The 16,803-nt window shown below is 41.1% G+C and overlaps 3 protein-coding genes across 6 annotated transcripts; 1 reads left to right on the forward strand and 2 right to left on the reverse strand.

Moving 5' to 3' along the window:
• Window positions 1–66: 66 nt before the first annotated feature.
• rhno1 (RAD9-HUS1-RAD1 interacting nuclear orphan 1) lies at window positions 67–2,082 on the reverse strand. Its single transcript, XM_034074950.1, has 3 exons — window positions 1,927–2,082; window positions 1,599–1,775; window positions 67–1,449 (listed from the first exon to the last, which is right to left on the reverse strand). The coding sequence occupies exons 2-3, from the start codon at window positions 1,758–1,760 to the stop codon at window positions 715–717; spliced, it is 897 nt and encodes a 298-aa protein (XP_033930841.1). The 5' UTR covers window positions 1,761–1,775; window positions 1,927–2,082; the 3' UTR covers window positions 67–714.
• A 112-nt stretch (window positions 2,083–2,194) lies between these two features.
• Window positions 2,195–8,226, forward strand: foxm1 (forkhead box M1). 3 transcript variants are annotated; one of them, XM_034112325.1, is made up of 9 exons: window positions 2,195–2,352; window positions 3,430–3,913; window positions 4,001–4,149; window positions 4,758–4,949; window positions 5,065–5,193; window positions 5,341–5,400; window positions 5,753–5,801; window positions 5,887–6,053; window positions 6,610–8,226. In XM_034112325.1, exons 2-9 carry the CDS (start codon window positions 3,466–3,468, stop codon window positions 7,423–7,425), a joined length of 2,010 nt encoding a protein of 669 aa, XP_033968216.1. In that variant the 5' UTR covers window positions 2,195–2,352; window positions 3,430–3,465; the 3' UTR covers window positions 7,426–8,226. The 3 variants fall into 3 exon arrangements, with proteins under 3 accessions (XP_033968216.1, XP_033968218.1, XP_033968217.1); XM_034112326.1 differs by lacking the exon at window positions 2,195–2,352 and adding an exon at window positions 2,981–3,325; XM_034112327.1 differs by lacking the exon at window positions 5,341–5,400.
• A 351-nt stretch (window positions 8,227–8,577) lies between these two features.
• On the reverse strand, window positions 8,578–14,515 carry LOC117439169 (cystine/glutamate transporter). 2 transcript variants are annotated; one of them, XM_034074941.1, is made up of 13 exons: window positions 14,270–14,515; window positions 13,944–14,197; window positions 11,537–11,663; window positions 11,199–11,314; window positions 10,961–11,086; window positions 10,769–10,868; window positions 10,606–10,650; window positions 10,390–10,513; window positions 10,194–10,297; window positions 10,010–10,106; window positions 9,452–9,601; window positions 8,981–9,158; window positions 8,578–8,781 (listed from the first exon to the last, which is right to left on the reverse strand). In XM_034074941.1, the coding sequence occupies exons 2-13, from the start codon at window positions 14,167–14,169 to the stop codon at window positions 8,717–8,719; spliced, it is 1,458 nt and encodes a 485-aa protein (XP_033930832.1). In that variant the 5' UTR covers window positions 14,170–14,197; window positions 14,270–14,515; the 3' UTR covers window positions 8,578–8,716. The 2 variants fall into 2 exon arrangements, with proteins under 2 accessions (XP_033930832.1, XP_033930831.1); XM_034074940.2 differs by having other exon boundaries at window positions 13,944–14,514.
• Between the last annotated feature and the right edge of the window lie 2,288 nt (window positions 14,516–16,803).

Genomic DNA, 16,803 nt, shown 5'->3' on the forward strand with positions numbered 1-16,803 from the left:
TAAGAGAAACCAATAATTAAGTTTGCTGTTTTTTGGAATTGTACTTTTATTCTATATAGTTATGCAACGCATTTTGAAAAATAGGGTTTAAGTTGAACAGAATTACAAATAATCACCAACAGCAGAGTTAAAATCGTCTTTCAGCCGCACCATGGTCACCATGGTTTTATTACAAAAGTGACTCAAGTCTTTACGTTATTGACAAGATTGTATAGGGTTAGATTAGATCCATAAGGCATGTGATATCATATACAGCTCATAGGTGCTAGACCTTTTCTTTCTCAAATCTGCTATAAACATCGAGAAGCATAATACTAAAACAACTAGCTTGTATTGCAAAAGGTCAGAATTATGTATGAATATAAAGGCGGTCACTAATTTGCAACATAGTCTATAAAAATACAGGACAGTTGGGATGAATCTCAATAAATAGGAACAAATTATAACTTAGATATTGCAGTTTAGATTTGCCAATTATTTAATTTGTACGATAAGTATCAGGGCTTTGAGTGGGTGGGTGACAGAAAGTTATTTAATAACATCCTTGGTTTATCATTATGATGTTCAAAATAAAAAAAAGGTAAAGAGTAAATTAACTGAAATATGATCATCACTTTACACATCACAGTAGTTTATACAAAGAATTATAGAAGAAGCAGTCCAATGAATAATCAATGTCTTTGTTCATCATTGCCTTCTATTCTTCTTACCAAATCAGCTGTGATTAAACACATCTGAGTCCGAGAGATGGCCCCTCTCTTTTAACAACAACATCAGACCCCTCCTCTTCCTCCATGTCACCTTCAACCCATAATCCCTCTCTGGTGTGTCAGCCACTAACATTTCGGGTGGCTGATTACATGGTGGTGTACATGGCTGAGCCTGTAGCAAGTGTGGAGAGGACGAGGAGGGATGACTACTCCCTTCTTGAATTACTTTTGGAGTGTCAACATCAGGTGGTGGACTGACACTGCTGACCTCAGTGGTGCTGCACGTTTTGGAGGCCGGTGTCGCATCACCATCTGCTGGAATACTGCATCTCTCTGTCACTTGAATAGATGGATTTTCAGGTGGGTCCAAACACCTACTGGAGGATGCAGCCCCATTGGAAAGTGTCTTCACATTCTTTTTTCTCAATGTGGATGTCTGTCTCTTTGGTGTGTCTGAGTGCTGTGCAGTCCTTTTGATTTGGCACGTTCCCTGTGGTTGATTTCCTGTTGCACACACATCTGGAGACTCTGAAGATTTCTTTGTGCGTGTACTCCTTTGTTGATTAGATTGGTCTCTTGACCTTGTATGAAAAGATAATGAGGGGAATTGGCACACACTCTTTTTCCTGGACAGCTGACTAGAATTGTCAAGAATGCTTGTGGCAGAGAGGCACTTTTTTCTTCCGCCTCGTTTCACTGGGAGTGCAGCTGCAACTGAACGATCAAATTCTGGTCTTACCTAAAAAGAGTAGAGGGGAATACACTTTCAGTCAAATAGTTATAATTCTGCAAAGTAACTCCCCAGAAAGGTCAGGTTTAACTGCAGACACTTCCAGTTAGAACACATTCTGTGATATGAACACTGGTGTTTAAAATAAATGAACTTACCCAAGAATTTAGAGATGAACTGCTGTCCCGTGTCTCTTTGAAAAACTCTTTGGGATTGAGTGCTGCTCGGACATCAGGCACATTTTGGAGTCTGGCTCCACGCACAGGAGGCTCCAGGAACGGCAGGGGAGACTTCTCTGTTTTTTTGGCTTTACGGGGCATTAATAATGATCATTCCTGAACAAGTGGAATTAAAACATCACTTGACACATGTAATTTTCTGGTTTAAATACTATACACTAATGACATATCCAGGTCTACGGTTAAGGAGTCAACATTTAGCTGTGTACTTTTGAACGTTATAATTCTAGCACGACATAGAACTTACCTAAATGTTATGCTTCGAGCTAGACATAGTTATTATTGCAAACAATTAACCCATGCATAAAACGTTAGGTATTCCATTGTTGTTGTCTACTAGGAACTTCTCTTGTTTTCCGTCTTCCTGTTGCTTACTATTTCCCGGTTTCCACCAACGTCGATTCTGATTGGGGGTTGAGACCATATGGTATTTTTCTCTGAATCGCTATTGGTGCACATGTATATCACGTCATCAGAGTGACGGATGTGGCACCCACAGCGCCAAAATTCAAAAACGTTGTTGAATCGACAAGGCAGCATGTAAATAAGACCAAATGAACCATTATACATATTACGGATCCTTTGATTTAACCTCGATTATGTGCCAATTGTTTCAACTATTAGCAGGAGACAAGCAACGCGGAATTGCCTGAAACATCACAGTAATATGAAGGTTTGGCTTTATCTAGTTTTGTTACAATGGTGTTATGTGCTAGCTGTTAACCTACGTGATAGCCAGCCACCTAGCTGCCTTAGCTTAGCTTACATTTAGCTGACGTTGACTGTAACAAGGACAATGTTACAATGTAATGTTAGTAAAGGTTTGATGCCACAAAACAAAGATTTCCTCCATAATATGCATTTTGTATGCTGGTGCATTTATTTCTCATGACTCAAATGGATGACACACTGAACCCCGTTTAGGAAATGTGACATTTTAATATTTACAACTTCTGTATTTAAAGAAACATCAGTGCAAGACAAATTGGGATGTTTTACCAATAATTTAAAGAAAGCCTTTAATTCGGCATACCTCAAAAGACAAATAATCCATTACTTGCAATGCTTCTTGTTGCAACACATAGCTAGCTAACGTTAGCTATCTCGCTTTTATTTGCTTTAACACAGAAGCCACCTGAATCGGTTATATAATCTGCGAAACCTTTCAGATTACATTTATTCGCTTATCTAAATCACTAGCCACGTTTTTCTGAAAGACTTAACTACTTTGTATGATATTTAAATAAGTCAGTTATGAACCGATCCAAACGTTGGCTGTTTGCCAGGGAATCAGCGGTAAACGTTAGCAAAACACGCCAACTGCAGCTATGTAACAACTGTAGTTCTAGAAGGCATGTGTCGCCAAGGAACACAACCTAGTGATCCGGAGACAGGCTGCTAAATCTGCGCGATACTGCATCTAAAAAAACAAAAAAGGGTCAAAGCGGAGCTGAATTTCACCTATCAGGTCTATATTATTAGAATATAATTCGACCTACCAATGCACAGTATGTGTACTGGTATTTGATATTCATTAATTTCTTCGTGTCAATCTAAATAGTCAAGCATACAAAGCAACGGTTTATAACCCGCCTGCTTTCATTGTTATCCAGCTAGCTTAGCATTGATTTCATACCTTCTGCCAGGTAAACTAACCTATTTCCAGTTAGCATGGTGTGATAAAAGTTAACTTTTAGGAGGTTTTGTAACAATATGGTTGTTACATCCATGTTTTGTCTTTGTGATACAGTTGTACAGAATACCAGTGAACACCTAGGAGCATTTGATGATCATGAGACGGAGCCCAAGGAGACCCCTGATCCTCAGAAGAAGAAAGTTGCCCTTTCAGCAAAATGATCCACCAGCTGCTGAATTGAAAAGCCAAGATGATGCACCGGGCTCCAAAGAACCTTCAACATCAGCTGCCACTCAGAGATTCCCCGATGGCATCCGCATTATGGATCACCCTTCCATGTCTGACACACAGGTGGTGGTTGTCCCCAAAACAGCAGACCTTCAAAGTGTTATCCGGGCCCTCACTGCCAAAGGAAAAGAGTGTGGAGCCCAGGGGAGGAACAAATTCATCCTTCTGAGTGAGAACAGCAGCCGGGACAATGGATCTTTTTGCCAGCCTGCTGCTGAAGGGGATGGCGTCTCTACAGTTGATCAATCAGCGAAAGCAGAAACGATGCACAGCTCCCCGGATGCTAAACATCTCACCGGAATTAAAGCATGTATGGAGACATTTTAAGTCTTTCATAGCTTGGTCTTTAATCCTCCCTTTTTTGAAGCAATAATGTTTTTTCCTCTTTCTTTATTAGTGAATAAGGAACTTGAGTGTGGTCCTTTAGACGACAGCCTCACCAATATTCAGTGGCTCGGCAGAATGAACACATGTGGCTTCCAACCAGATCCTGTCAAGCAGATGGCCATCAAGGAGAACCTCACCATGAGTTCAGGGACTTTTCAGGTCAGCTGCTCCTCCTTGTCACCTCAGTGGGACTTTTACTGCTGATGTGATAACATGTATGTCGATGTGTGACACTGATCTCAGGTATGTCTCAGGGTGTCCCCTAAACACCATCCTTTCTGTCTCAGTGGCACACCACTTTATTGGGATATACAGTTATCTCTCTAGTATGGGGATTACATAACACTTGTGCTGCTGAGTTGAAATGATTTGATGATATAAAACTGTTGATAACTGCAATATTGTATTAATGAGGATTTTATTGTAACGGCTTAACTTAGTTCTTAATCAGTTTGAATATTTGTATGGGTCCGACATTTTAAAGATGGTATATTAACTGCATTAAGTCTGTTTTAACTCTCGCAGTTGCTAAAAAAAAATTCAAAAATGCCTTTTGTTTTTCCAGGCATGTCCTTTTTTTTACAGTCTTTTTTAACATTCCTATTTATGAGTGAATCCAGAATTAAGAGGTTTGAATGGCTAAAGATTTAGGAGTAAGCCCTGTGCAGACTTAAAAAACAACATATCAAGTTAAGATTAACATTTGTGTCTACAGTTCAAAAGATGGATCATGTATTGAAGACTCTTTTTCTTTGTTTCTTTTACAGGCGCGAAATGCACTAATTGATGCAGAGTCGGCTCAGCAGCCCATGTCAGAGCGCCCACCGTACTCCTACATGGCCATGATCCAGTTTGCCATTAACAGTGGGAAGAGCAGGAGGATGACACTGAAAGAGATTTACTTGTGGATCGAAGACCACTTCCCTTACTTCAGAGAGGTGGCCAAACCAGGATGGAAGGTGATTTTTAACTGAAAAAAAGTACAATTTATATATAATAAAGCAGATAAAAGTAATTAAATGTCACTTACTGTAACATGCAATCAAGATTTTTGTTTCTTCTCTATAATTACAGAACTCCATCCGCCATAACCTCTCTCTGCACGATATGTTTATTCGTGAGACGTCACCAGACGGTAAAATCTCTTTCTGGACTATCCGACCTGAGGCCAACCGATGCCTCACTCTTGATCAGGTGTACAAGGTGACCACAAAATACATGCAACACTGAAACTGAATGAATGTTTTTGCCTTAATGTTCTTCATTTTTTATTCTTTGATTTCATCATGATCAACTGCTTTTTTTGTTTTAAATCATCTGTTTTCTTCAATTCCACATCTTTTTCTACAGCCTGGTTGTGATCCGATGACCGCTCCTGTTACGGTGCCAATGCTTTTATTTTCCAACCAAGTAAGATGGCTTGATCCTTTTTAAATCTCTAGGTCTAACAGTCTTCCTCTTTACAGTCAAGCAGCAGAAAGCGGAAAAGGGACAGAAAATCTGACTTTCACTCTGAGGTCTAGGGAGATCTTTTTCTTACAGGAGGAGAGGAAATGAGCAGCAGATATACATCCATCATTTCTCCTTAAAGTGTAGGGACATGTATAAGAAGTCTAACTTTAACTTGTGTCTGTTCTAGCTCGCCCAACACTGAAACAAGGGAGAGAAGCTTGACACTTAAGTGTAGTCAAGAGTAGTACAGTGAGGCCACTGTTTGATTTAACTGTAAAATAACGCTATGTCATTTCCTTTTTCTTTGCAGCAACAAAAGAGGATGCTTCCTGATGCAAGAAAAATGCCAGTTAGCTCTGGTGAGTGAAATTGGAAAAGTGAAAAAGAAAACATGGCAGATAAAGTCAGACATTTTCATTAAACCGTTGTGTTTTCTATACTCAGAGAGAAGGATGAAACCTCTTCTCCCTCGAACCGATTCCTACTTGGTTCCCATCCAGCTGCCCGTCAACTCCTCCATCTACCTGCCGCCCGCCCCGTACCCCCCCACTTGCTCGCAGCAGAAACGGTCCACTTCAAGAGGAGCCAAGAGAGTGCGGATAGCTCCTAAGGTAAAGCTCTTGTCATGCGTTGCAGATTTGTAGCGCGATTAGAAAAACATCAGGTTGTCTGGTTGGATATTGTCAAAGAATGATGTGTGGGAATGTTTCTGCTACATTTGTCAAGTGCAGGTTTTATGTGAAGTGGACATTTTTAAACAGCTGAAGACACATCTTTTAGATCAGCTTTTTTTTTACAAGCGACACCACCAGTTTAATCTTTATTTTTAATTTTTTAATTTAATAGATTTTTATTTATTTCATAGATCTCTCAGCGACACCCCCTTTTCAATTGGTCTTTAAATCTTATTTTTTCCATTATTTAAAATGGTGTAATTGTTTTATTTATTTTATGGGTATTATTATTTAATTCTCTTAAGTTTTATGTCTGCCTTTATTTTACCAAGAGGGATAACTATTTATTTCATTCTATTTTCTTTTGCTTATCACACCTTTTACCTCCCTGTGTCCCTTGAACTGCTGTCATGTTGTTATGCTGCATGTGTGCCAAAAGGCTTTAAACGTATAACCTGGAGTGAAAGCATATTAAGCCTATTATGTCCGACAGGTGATGCAAAGCGACGCCCCGGCAGTAGTGCTGCATCCTCAGAAGAACAAAGACCTCAAGATGAAGGAAGAGCCGGTGTGTGTGCCGATTAAATGCGAGACTCCTAAAGCCCCTCCGAAGAGACAAGCCAGCAGCTCTCGGCGCAAACAGCGGCTGGTTCACTCTCTGGACGAGGAGCCGGTCCTCCTCTGCCCCGATAACACCTTCTTGGACTCCGGCGTAGTCTCCGACGCTTCCACTTTCCAGGAGATGCTGACCACGGAGCTGGAGGAGCCTCAGGAGGAGGAGGAGCAGCAGAGCCCCGACCAAGGCTTCTCCTCCTCAAAGACCCCCGTAAAAAGCAGCAGCCACCTGACCTCCTCCACGCCCAGCAAGCCTCCCTCTCGCGCCCTACCCGAGCCCTGGAAAGTGACCCCCGTGGGCAAAGGGAGCCAGAGCGCTCTAGACTTTAGTCCCATCCGCACGCCAGGCGGTCCTGCAGTGACGCCCCGACACGAGTACACCACCTTTAGCTTAAACAGCACTCCCTTTAAAGACTGGCCTCTGTTTAGCTCCCCCAGAGAGCTGTTCACGGTCGCTCCCCCCCCTGCAAGCACAGACTCTCCCATGGAGGGCCTCAGAAGCGACGGCTCCGGAGAGCTGCTCCATGCGGGAGGAGGCGCCGCTAACCGCTCCATCACGGAGGGTCTGGTCCTGGACACGATGAACGACAGCTTGAGGGAGATCCTGGTGGACATTAGCTTCTCTGATCTGGTTGAGGAGGACCTGGGTATGGCTAATATCAGCTGGTCTGAGTTCATCCCTCAATTTAAGTAGAGTACGGGCGAAAACATTTTCGACCGCATGAAAACACTAGAGGAGAAAATGGGGAAAAGAGTTCCATTTCAAAGTTCCTCCACTTTCTAGCATTCTCATTGGTTATTCCATTAAGGGCTTCTTTCTATAAGTGAATGTCTTCCTGTTTTCTTTTGATCCTTCATCCTATCTATCATATATGTGTATGTGAATGTATGTTGATTTGCACATTTTAATATATAATTTAGCTTTTGCGTATGTAAATGTAAAGACAATATATTGCCTGATAAGCCAGCCAGATGCGAATCGACTTGTAGATTGCAAGATTGTTAGCAATAAACCGTAGCAGAGGATTACAAGTAGCGCTAACAGCAATAGGGTTAGAACCATCTTCACCACAGAGAGCTACATTCTGCATGTAGTGACTCCTCGTGTCAACACCGTATTTTAAGGAAGTTTTATGGAGTAATATACTAAATATTTTGTATTGTAATAGTTTTCAGATGCAATTGTATTTTCCCGTGAGCACAAACAGAATAGCTTTTGCAGAACCATCTTTGGAGGTCAGAATGGGAGATATTCCGCGTTCTGAAAATGTCACAGAATAATGTTTGGCTTTAATATTTCCTCCAAGTTTGTCAGAATGCGTGTTTGTATGTGAGAGGGATTGCATTGCAGTGATCTGTTAACAGTTGCTGCTGAATGGAAAGCAAGAGTGTTGTGGTTTGTAGCAAACAGATTTCGTAGCATGTGCCTTGTTCTGTTTTCTGAAGTTGTTGTTTGTTATGACTGTACAATAAATCTGCTGGTGTTGACACATCATTTTGTATTCATTATTGTTTTTGATGAAAGATGGCTTTGATTTCCCTCGACTTGCTAACAATTAAAACATTTAAATAAAGATTCTTTTTCAGCCTTACACTAACTACTCACTACTTACCCTTCTCATGTGTATTCCATCTGTTAAACTACATAGTAATACCTCATTTATTTACACTTGAGTAAAAGGTAAAAAACATGTATAGATTGTTTCTTACAGAACTTGGGCACTTAAGCAGAGATTTAGATGTTTCTGATGAATGAGAACTAAAGAAAGCCCCTCCTGAAACTGAAATAGTGTTTTACTTTTTCTCAAATTGTACAAAAAAAGTCAGATAAACCAGCCGGGTCATTTGTAGTTTTAATAGTTTTCTCAAAACAGCACATTACAGTTATTTTATTATCAAAATGGACAGCTAAAACGGGTTCAAAACCCGTAAAACAAAATAGTATTCTATGACTTCTCAAGGTGTTATTCAGTCGAAAGCGGTCTTCAGTATGTTCGCACTTCCTGCTGAGCCACTTCCAAAAGGATCTGCAGCTGCTTGCTCAAGTAGTCTGGGGGAAAGAAAAGAGTTCTGTTGAAAAGGGTTTGGATTCTGGCAATACTCAAGATAAAACGTGTCGAATCCCTTCTCTTTGTTACAGTACAAAACATCACATTTATACAAAGGACTACATCCAAATGTTACCGTTGTTGCATTCTCTCATAAAACTTTTACAAAAGGACAAGTGTGCAGATTTAGGTGCGACCTACCGAAGAAGCGTCTCCATGAATGGGGCAGGCGGTAGCGGTAGACGGTCAGATAGTACACTGGGACCCCGGTCAGGGTGAGGGCGCAGCTGATCCCTGTGTTCCAGGGGTCCGAGTACAGAGAGAGACCCACGATGAAGAAGCAGACCACGGTGAAGGTGACCGCGATGACCAGTGGCACCTTCGGGTGAAAATAAAACAGGTCAGTTTGCTTCATTGTAGAGATGTCTGCAGTTTGACACACGAACCTATTATTCTCTCATTATTATATTATTAACCTTATTTTCTGCAACATTTAGCTTATTTTACTTTGTTTCTTCATGCACTATTTTATTGGTTTCGTTTTATGTGTTATATGTGTGTATACATATATATATGTATATATTATGTTGCATTGTTGGAGGGACTTAAGATGTTCATTGCCCTATCTACACTAGCTGCTGTTTATATGACAATAAAGCCTCTGAATCTAACCTTGAAAGGTCTTGGGTGGAGGGGGAAGCGATATCGATGGATGAGCATCCCCAAGGTTGCCAAGGCGATGAAGAACCAGCGAGAAAAGGAAGCAAAGTTGATGAGCTGGTAGATCTCTCCTGTCATTAACATCACCACCACCATGGGGTACTGCAGACACAACACAAGTATAATGACTGATCCATACTCAGCCTGCTCAGTGATATGAAACAGACAATAGACATTATAAATATTGCAAATATGAAATGCTTTTTTAGAAAACAAGTTATTGGTTAATTAGAGATCCTCTGAAATATCACATCATTTGTGCATACAACATAAAAATACCATGTTACAAATATATAATATTGCATTGAATATCAAAGACATTTTTCAATTACTTCTTTATTATTATTTTTGGATTTAAAACCAAACGTACATTAAGTATCCATACTTGCCTGTTGAAACAGTAGTTTGACAAAAAAACAAAACTTAAAAAGCTAACTTTATCAGCTTGAGAAGACTGTGGTGGAATGTTAAATTAATAGCTTGTAAGAGTATATATTTTAAGTACTTTACCAATAACAGCACAGCAGGTAATGGTGTGTGTCTGCGGATGTGAATCGTGGAAAAGATCGGAGGCCAGTGACCCTCCCTGGCTCCCACAAACAGCATCCTGCAACACAAACAGTCAAAACAAGACTTCCAATCAGGCTGTTAACATTCCTGGCTCATTTCAATCAAAAATATGTTCCTAGATTACCTCGGTGCCCCGAAGAAACCACCGTTAAGCGCTCCAAGGCAGGATAGGGCAACAAGAAAGGGAACCACAGAGGCCATTCCCTGGAGAGCGCGGTTGGCGAACGTCTGCAGACACACAGGATTGGAGCATCGTAACATACCGTTTCTATTTCTCAATGATTTTCCTTTTAAATGCAAGGTAGCAGCACAGCACTGACCACAGCCACGGCTTCAGACAGCAGCAGCTCAGCAGGAGTCATCATGGTGTAATAGGCCACGTTAACAAGCACATAACAGACGGTCACCATCACCATGGAGCAGATTATTGCCAGCGGGATGTTTCTGTCAACAAGCAGTGACATATGATATTATATATGAGTTAACAGTGCCTTAACATATAGATTAAGATGGGACAGATGTTGGAGCAAATATACCTATTTGGGTTAATGACCTCTTCTGTGACAAAGTTCAGATAAAACCTAAAGGAAAAGGGGATACACAACAATTGTTTGTATTATTACTGGTTATTATAATGACAGTAAGAACACATAAAGAGGTTTTAAGCCGTCATTCATACTGCGATAAAATATTCGTTACCATCCACCGTAGGCATATAGGCCATTATAGAATGCCAGCGGCAACCTATCCAGTGTTATTGACTCAACTTCAAAACCGTTCTGGAAGTTCTCAGTTTTTCCTGGAAAGAAAAAAGAAGAACATGAATTGATGATCATTTAACAGCTGGAGAGACATCTGTATCCTCATAAGGAAACAATTACACCCTCCCACCTTTGGCCAGTGCGATGAAACCGGGGACGATGATGAGGACCAGAGCAAACATCTTGATAAAAGTCAAGGTGACCTGAGTGCGGGAGGCCATGGTCACACTCCAGCAATTCACCGCTACCACAAACGCTACAGAGACACAAAGACAAACATATAGAAAAACAGAAGGTTATGACTATGTTTTATTACATGGCCATGTCGGGTAGTGGTGGATAGAAGACAGAGGTATAAAAGTACTTACTCAATCCCAAGATGCTGACAAGTTTGATCAGTACTGTGGGAGCATCACAGGGTGCATAGAACGGCTCCACCACATAGCGGCCAAACGCCAGGGACACATAGGAAGCCACAGAAGGCCTGGACATAAACAAATGTTGTTAAATAATCTGATTTAATTGATAAACATGTTTTTTCTTTCTTTCGTCATTTTCTTCCCTGGTTATACAAGCTACTCACTTGATGTTACACTCAAAAGGAGGGTACAATACACAAATACCAGTCGACGGCTAACTATGCAAACATTCAGATTGACAGCCAAATTAAAGTCATTAAATGTGAATACATTTAAAATTGACAAACCTGATGAAAAAGAACTCAGCCCAGAGTCGTAAAAAGGCAGGCAGTGGCCCCAGTGTCTCCAGTAGATAAGTGTAGTGGCCCCCTGATTTTGTGAAGCTGGTACCCAGTTCAGCATAGCACAGGGCCCCTAATGGAACAGAGAGCAGCATATTAAAGGCAATTCATTTAATCAAAACCATTTGTGAGGTGTAGAGTCACCAATCAGTGTTATTGTTTGAATTAGTATATGATTATTATATCATGATGTGGAATGCAATTTTTTCTAAATATATACATTTTTCGTCAGGCAGTTAGTACACTGAACAAAAATATAAATGCAACACTTTTGTTTTTGCTCCCATTTTTCATGAGATGAACTCAAAGATCTAAAACATTTTCTCTATACACAAAATAACCATTTCTCTCAAATATTGTTCACAAATCTGAAAAAATCTGTGATAGTGAGCACTTCTCCTTTGCCGAGATAATCCATCCCACCTCACAGGTGTGGCATATCAAGATGCTGATTAGACAGCATGATTATTGCACAGGTGTGCCTTAGGCTGGCCACAATAAAAGGCCACTCTGAAACGTGCAGTTTTATCACACAGCACAATGCCACAGATGACGCAAGTTTTGAGGGAGCGTGCAATTGGCATGCTGACAGCAGGAATGTCCACCAGAGCTGTGGCCCGTGAATTGAATGTTCATTTCTCTACCATAAGCCGTCTCCAAAGGCGTTTCAGAGAATTTGGCAGTACATCCAACCGGCCTCACATGACCACGTGTAACCACACCAGCCCAGGACCTCCACATCCAGCATGTACACCTCCAAGGTCGTCTGAGACCAGCCACTCGGACAGCTGCTGCAACAATCGGTTTGCATAACCAAAGAATGTCTGCACAAACTGTCAGAAACCGTCTCAGGGAAGCTCATCTGCATGCTCGTCGTCCTCATCGGGGTCTCGACCTGACTCCGGTTCGTCGGCGTAACCGACTTGAGTGGGCAAATGCTCACATTCGATGGCGTCTGGCACGTTGGAGAGGTGTTCTCTTCACGGATGAATCCCGGTTTTCACTGTTCAGGGCAGATGGCAGACAGCATGTGTGGCGTCGTGTGGGTGAGCGGTGTTCTGTTGTCAATGTTGTGAATGGTGGGGTTATGGTATGGGCAGCCGTATGTTATGGACGATGAACACAGGTGCATTTTATTGATGGCATTGTGAATGCACAGAGATACCGTGACGAGATCCTGAGGCCCATTGTTGTGCCATTCATCCACGACCATCACCTCATGTTGCAGCATGAGAATGCACGGCCCCATGTTGCAAGGATCTGTACACAATTCCTGGAGGCTGAAAACATCCCTGTTCTTGCATGGCCACATACTCACCGGACATGTCACCCATTGAGCATGTTTGGGATGCTCTGGATCGGCGTATACGACAGCGTGTTCCAGTTCCTGCCAATATCCAGCAACTTCGCACAGCCATTGAAGAGGAGTGGACCAACATTCCACAGGCCACAATCAACAACCTGATCAACTCTATGCGAAGGAGATGTGTTGCACTGCGTGAGGCAAATGGTAGTCACACCAGATACTGACTGGTTTTCGGACCCCCCCAGACCCCCCCCAATAAAGCAAAACTGCACGTTTCAGAGTGGCCTTTTATTGTGGCCAGCCTAAGGCACACCTGTGCAATAATCATGCTGTCTAATCAGCATCTTGATATGCCACACCTGTGAGGTGGGATGGATTATCTCGGCAAAGGAGAAGTGCTCACTATCACAGATTTTTTCAGATTTGTGAACAATATTTGAGAGAAATGTTTTTTTGTGTAAATAGAAAATGTTTTAGATCTTTGAGTTCATCTCATGAAAAATGGGAGCAAAAACAAAAATGTTGCATTTATGTTTTTGTTCAGTGTATGTAATGTATTCATTTCAGAGTAATTTCTTTCATTATTTTATTTATTTATGCAAGTATTTATTCAGGCATTTGTACCTCAATAATGTGGCAATACACCTCGTTTTTTTTATTATCTATTTTTTTCAAAATGTGCAAAAGGTTTACATCATGAAGATTGAGTTGTTACAAAGTCAATTATTTTAGTTCTTACTTTTAATAATTGATGGATTGAAAATGCATTGACAGACACATTAAAAACAAATTGACACTAAGATGAAACAAATAAAAAACGTTAAATAGCCTACCTACTAAATGCTACCATTATTGTAATAATCGTACTGCCTAGTTCTGTAGCAAAAGGAATTATACTGCAAGGATTAACAGTTTATAAATAGTTTGTGTGTTTTTTGTTTCCTAAAACATTCCATTCCATGATGTACCAAATATACAATTAGTTAACAAATTTATAATTCTGTTCATGAAGGTAATACAAAATAGAGTTAACCATCAGCTTCTTACCAAACAAGGAGAGGACCCCACACAGCGCCCAGACCAGCAGAGAGAGCCCCACACTGCCACTGTTTATCAGGACCCCCTTTGGAGCGATGAAGATCCCACTGCCCACCACCGTGCCAATGATGAAGCACACGGCGGGCAGCAGGCTGATCTCTCTCCGAAGATGCACCACCTCCTCTTCTGTCTTCTCTTTCTTATCATCCTCTTTCTTCCCTTGTGTCACGTCCATTTCTCTGTGGCTGTAGATCCCTCTCAAACTGACCACACTTTAGTTTCCCTAATTCTGATACACCCACATTGTATATCGTCCTGCAAACTGAAGTTCTTACCTCTATTTGTTCTTCTTATTGTTGCTCAACAACAAAACAGCAGCAGAATCCTAACTGCTTCCACCAGCAACAGTCCGGTTTGGGTATCCAGCTCCTGGACACACATTGGCAGCAGTAGCAGTAGCGAGAGGCAACACTGGCCTCATGTCCCCCTCTTCCCCCAAACTTCCCCACATGCTTTTCTCCCCTTATTGGCCCTAAACCCAACCGCCCAGTCTGAGCGGGGAACAAAGCCAGCACTCTTGCAAGCTTCAGTCAGTTAATCACCACAGTGTGTTGTACTGCTGGTATGTGTGCTGTGCTCTAATATGTGTGTACAGCTTGATGGAGGCCTCCAGGGAAAAAGGGTCAGGGTGGTGTAGAGGCAGCTGGATACTCTGCAGGGGGGCTTCTTTCAACAACAGCATTCATCTTGTCCCCTGATGGCTCTGGTTTACAAGTGGTTTGATGTTAAGATTAAAGTCTTTTCCACAGCTTTCATACACATGCGGCTTTGGCTAAATCTAAGATATGTCTGCAATATTTCTACCAAGATGAAAAAGCTCTCTATACTGAGGCCACTATTAGCTTGTTTTCCCCCTGTTTCCACCCGAGAGACCACAGCATGGATGTCAGTTTTACTTTATCAACGATGTTGTGTTTGTTAAAATTCCTCCACACCCAGCACACACTAAGGGGTTCCTCTGGTTACAGTTCATCAAGTGAGACCAATTGGATCAGACCAGATGTGAGATTGGAGAGGTCATTTTGATTTATTAAACAAATAAAACCAAAAGTTGTTTGAGGACTTTTTTTTATGGCACTCATGTGTCAGGATCATGTGATGTTTGATGTTAAAAGGACAAGAAGCAGAGTCATGCAGAAAGGGGGATGTTTGTGGGAATGTTTGTGGGAATGTCCTGCTGCTAAAGCCAATAAACACTTAACATTCATCAAGTAACACTGAGTTTTAAACTCTAATACAGGACATTCACACCAAGCCTATACAGTTGACAACAGTTACTAATTATGCTTTTTAATATCCTGCACATTGCACCCAATAAAAGATGCATAAGATGTATACTGAGAGGTCATCTTTATTGTAGTACTCTAGCAACACAAGGGAAGTTGTTGCATCTATATATACAATCTGTTATTGACATCTATCTCCTGCATACATCATGATGTATGTTTAAAAACCGTATTAGTTAGATATTACTCAACGAGACAATTGGAATTCAGATTATTTTAATATTTTGATTTGTATTAAAACATAGAAAAAGTGTTGCCATTCATTGGAGATTTACGATTGTGACAATATTCTTATGATATAATGAATAATACAATCAAAAACAATCAACAGTCTTGAATTCAACCTAATTTGTTTGCAAGAACATTGTATTGTAGCACAAACTACATAATAGTATTGAAGATCTATACTAATACATCTCACTTTGACCAGCAGATGGAACTAAACTTCCTACCTACAGGAATACATTTACTCTGAATAGGCTGCACTTGGTTTTCCCTCCAGAAGATGGCGACCTAATCCCTCACCAGATATTAATGATCTCTCGCACAGTTACTTATTCTCTATCTGTCCCAGGTAAGGCCCTGGGGCATCTTGAGTATCACACTGGGAAATCCCAGGGCAGGTCTCAATTTAGCCCCTCTTTGAGTGGGTAACCCTGCCATAGGCTCACACACCAGCCCCAGGAGATGTGAGCCCAACTCCCCTGCTGTTTTCCAGCTGACCTCCCAAGATCCCTGCCCGGGGGAGGGGGGGGAATCTTCCCTCACAACTGTTTCTCCCATAGGATATGGGATTTAAAAGCACATGAAGGCTTCACAGTAACGTTAGGGACATTTACATTTTGATTTGATGGGCTATGAATTCCCTCAGGAGAAATCTAAAAAGGGAAAAGGTATGTGAAATTCCATATTAATCAGTAGGCACATTTGACCGTGCTTTTCATACAATAAAATATGAACAACAGCTGAAATTTGAACACATGGCTCTTTGATTAGGTTGGGAATCTATGATAGAATCCAATGTAATCATCATCTTCTTATGGAGTGTCCCTCTCAAGATAATCACAGAGAGAAAAATAATCCTCCATACTGTCCTCATATAGAGACATTGCCCTCGGCAACCAGCTTTGTTCTTTACATGCATAGAACAAGTCTTGAATGCCCCAATTACAAGCCCTAGTATAACATAGAATGTGTGTGTGTGTGTGTGTGTGTGTGTGTGTGTGTGTGTGTGTGTGTGTGTGTGTGTGTGTGTGTGTGTGTGTGTGTGTGTGTGTGTGTGTGTGTGTGTGTGTGTGTGTGTGTGTGTGTGTGTGTGTGTGTGTGTGTATGCAGCCGTCCTGGGAATTAATTAGCCCACATAATTGGCTAATACAGTCCTTGCTACCTTCAGGACTTGAAGTAACAGTTTACTGTAACAAAGTAGTTTTCTTTTCACTTTTTTTAGTGATTATTTTATTGATATTTATTTTCCAAGAGTGTATGTGCTTTTTTAATTAGTATTTAGGTTTATGGTTAGCTTA

This window comes from Pseudochaenichthys georgianus, chromosome 23, assembly GCF_902827115.2.
Source record: "Pseudochaenichthys georgianus chromosome 23, fPseGeo1.2, whole genome shotgun sequence".
In the NCBI taxonomy this organism is placed as follows: domain Eukaryota; kingdom Metazoa; phylum Chordata; class Actinopteri; order Perciformes; family Channichthyidae; genus Pseudochaenichthys; species Pseudochaenichthys georgianus.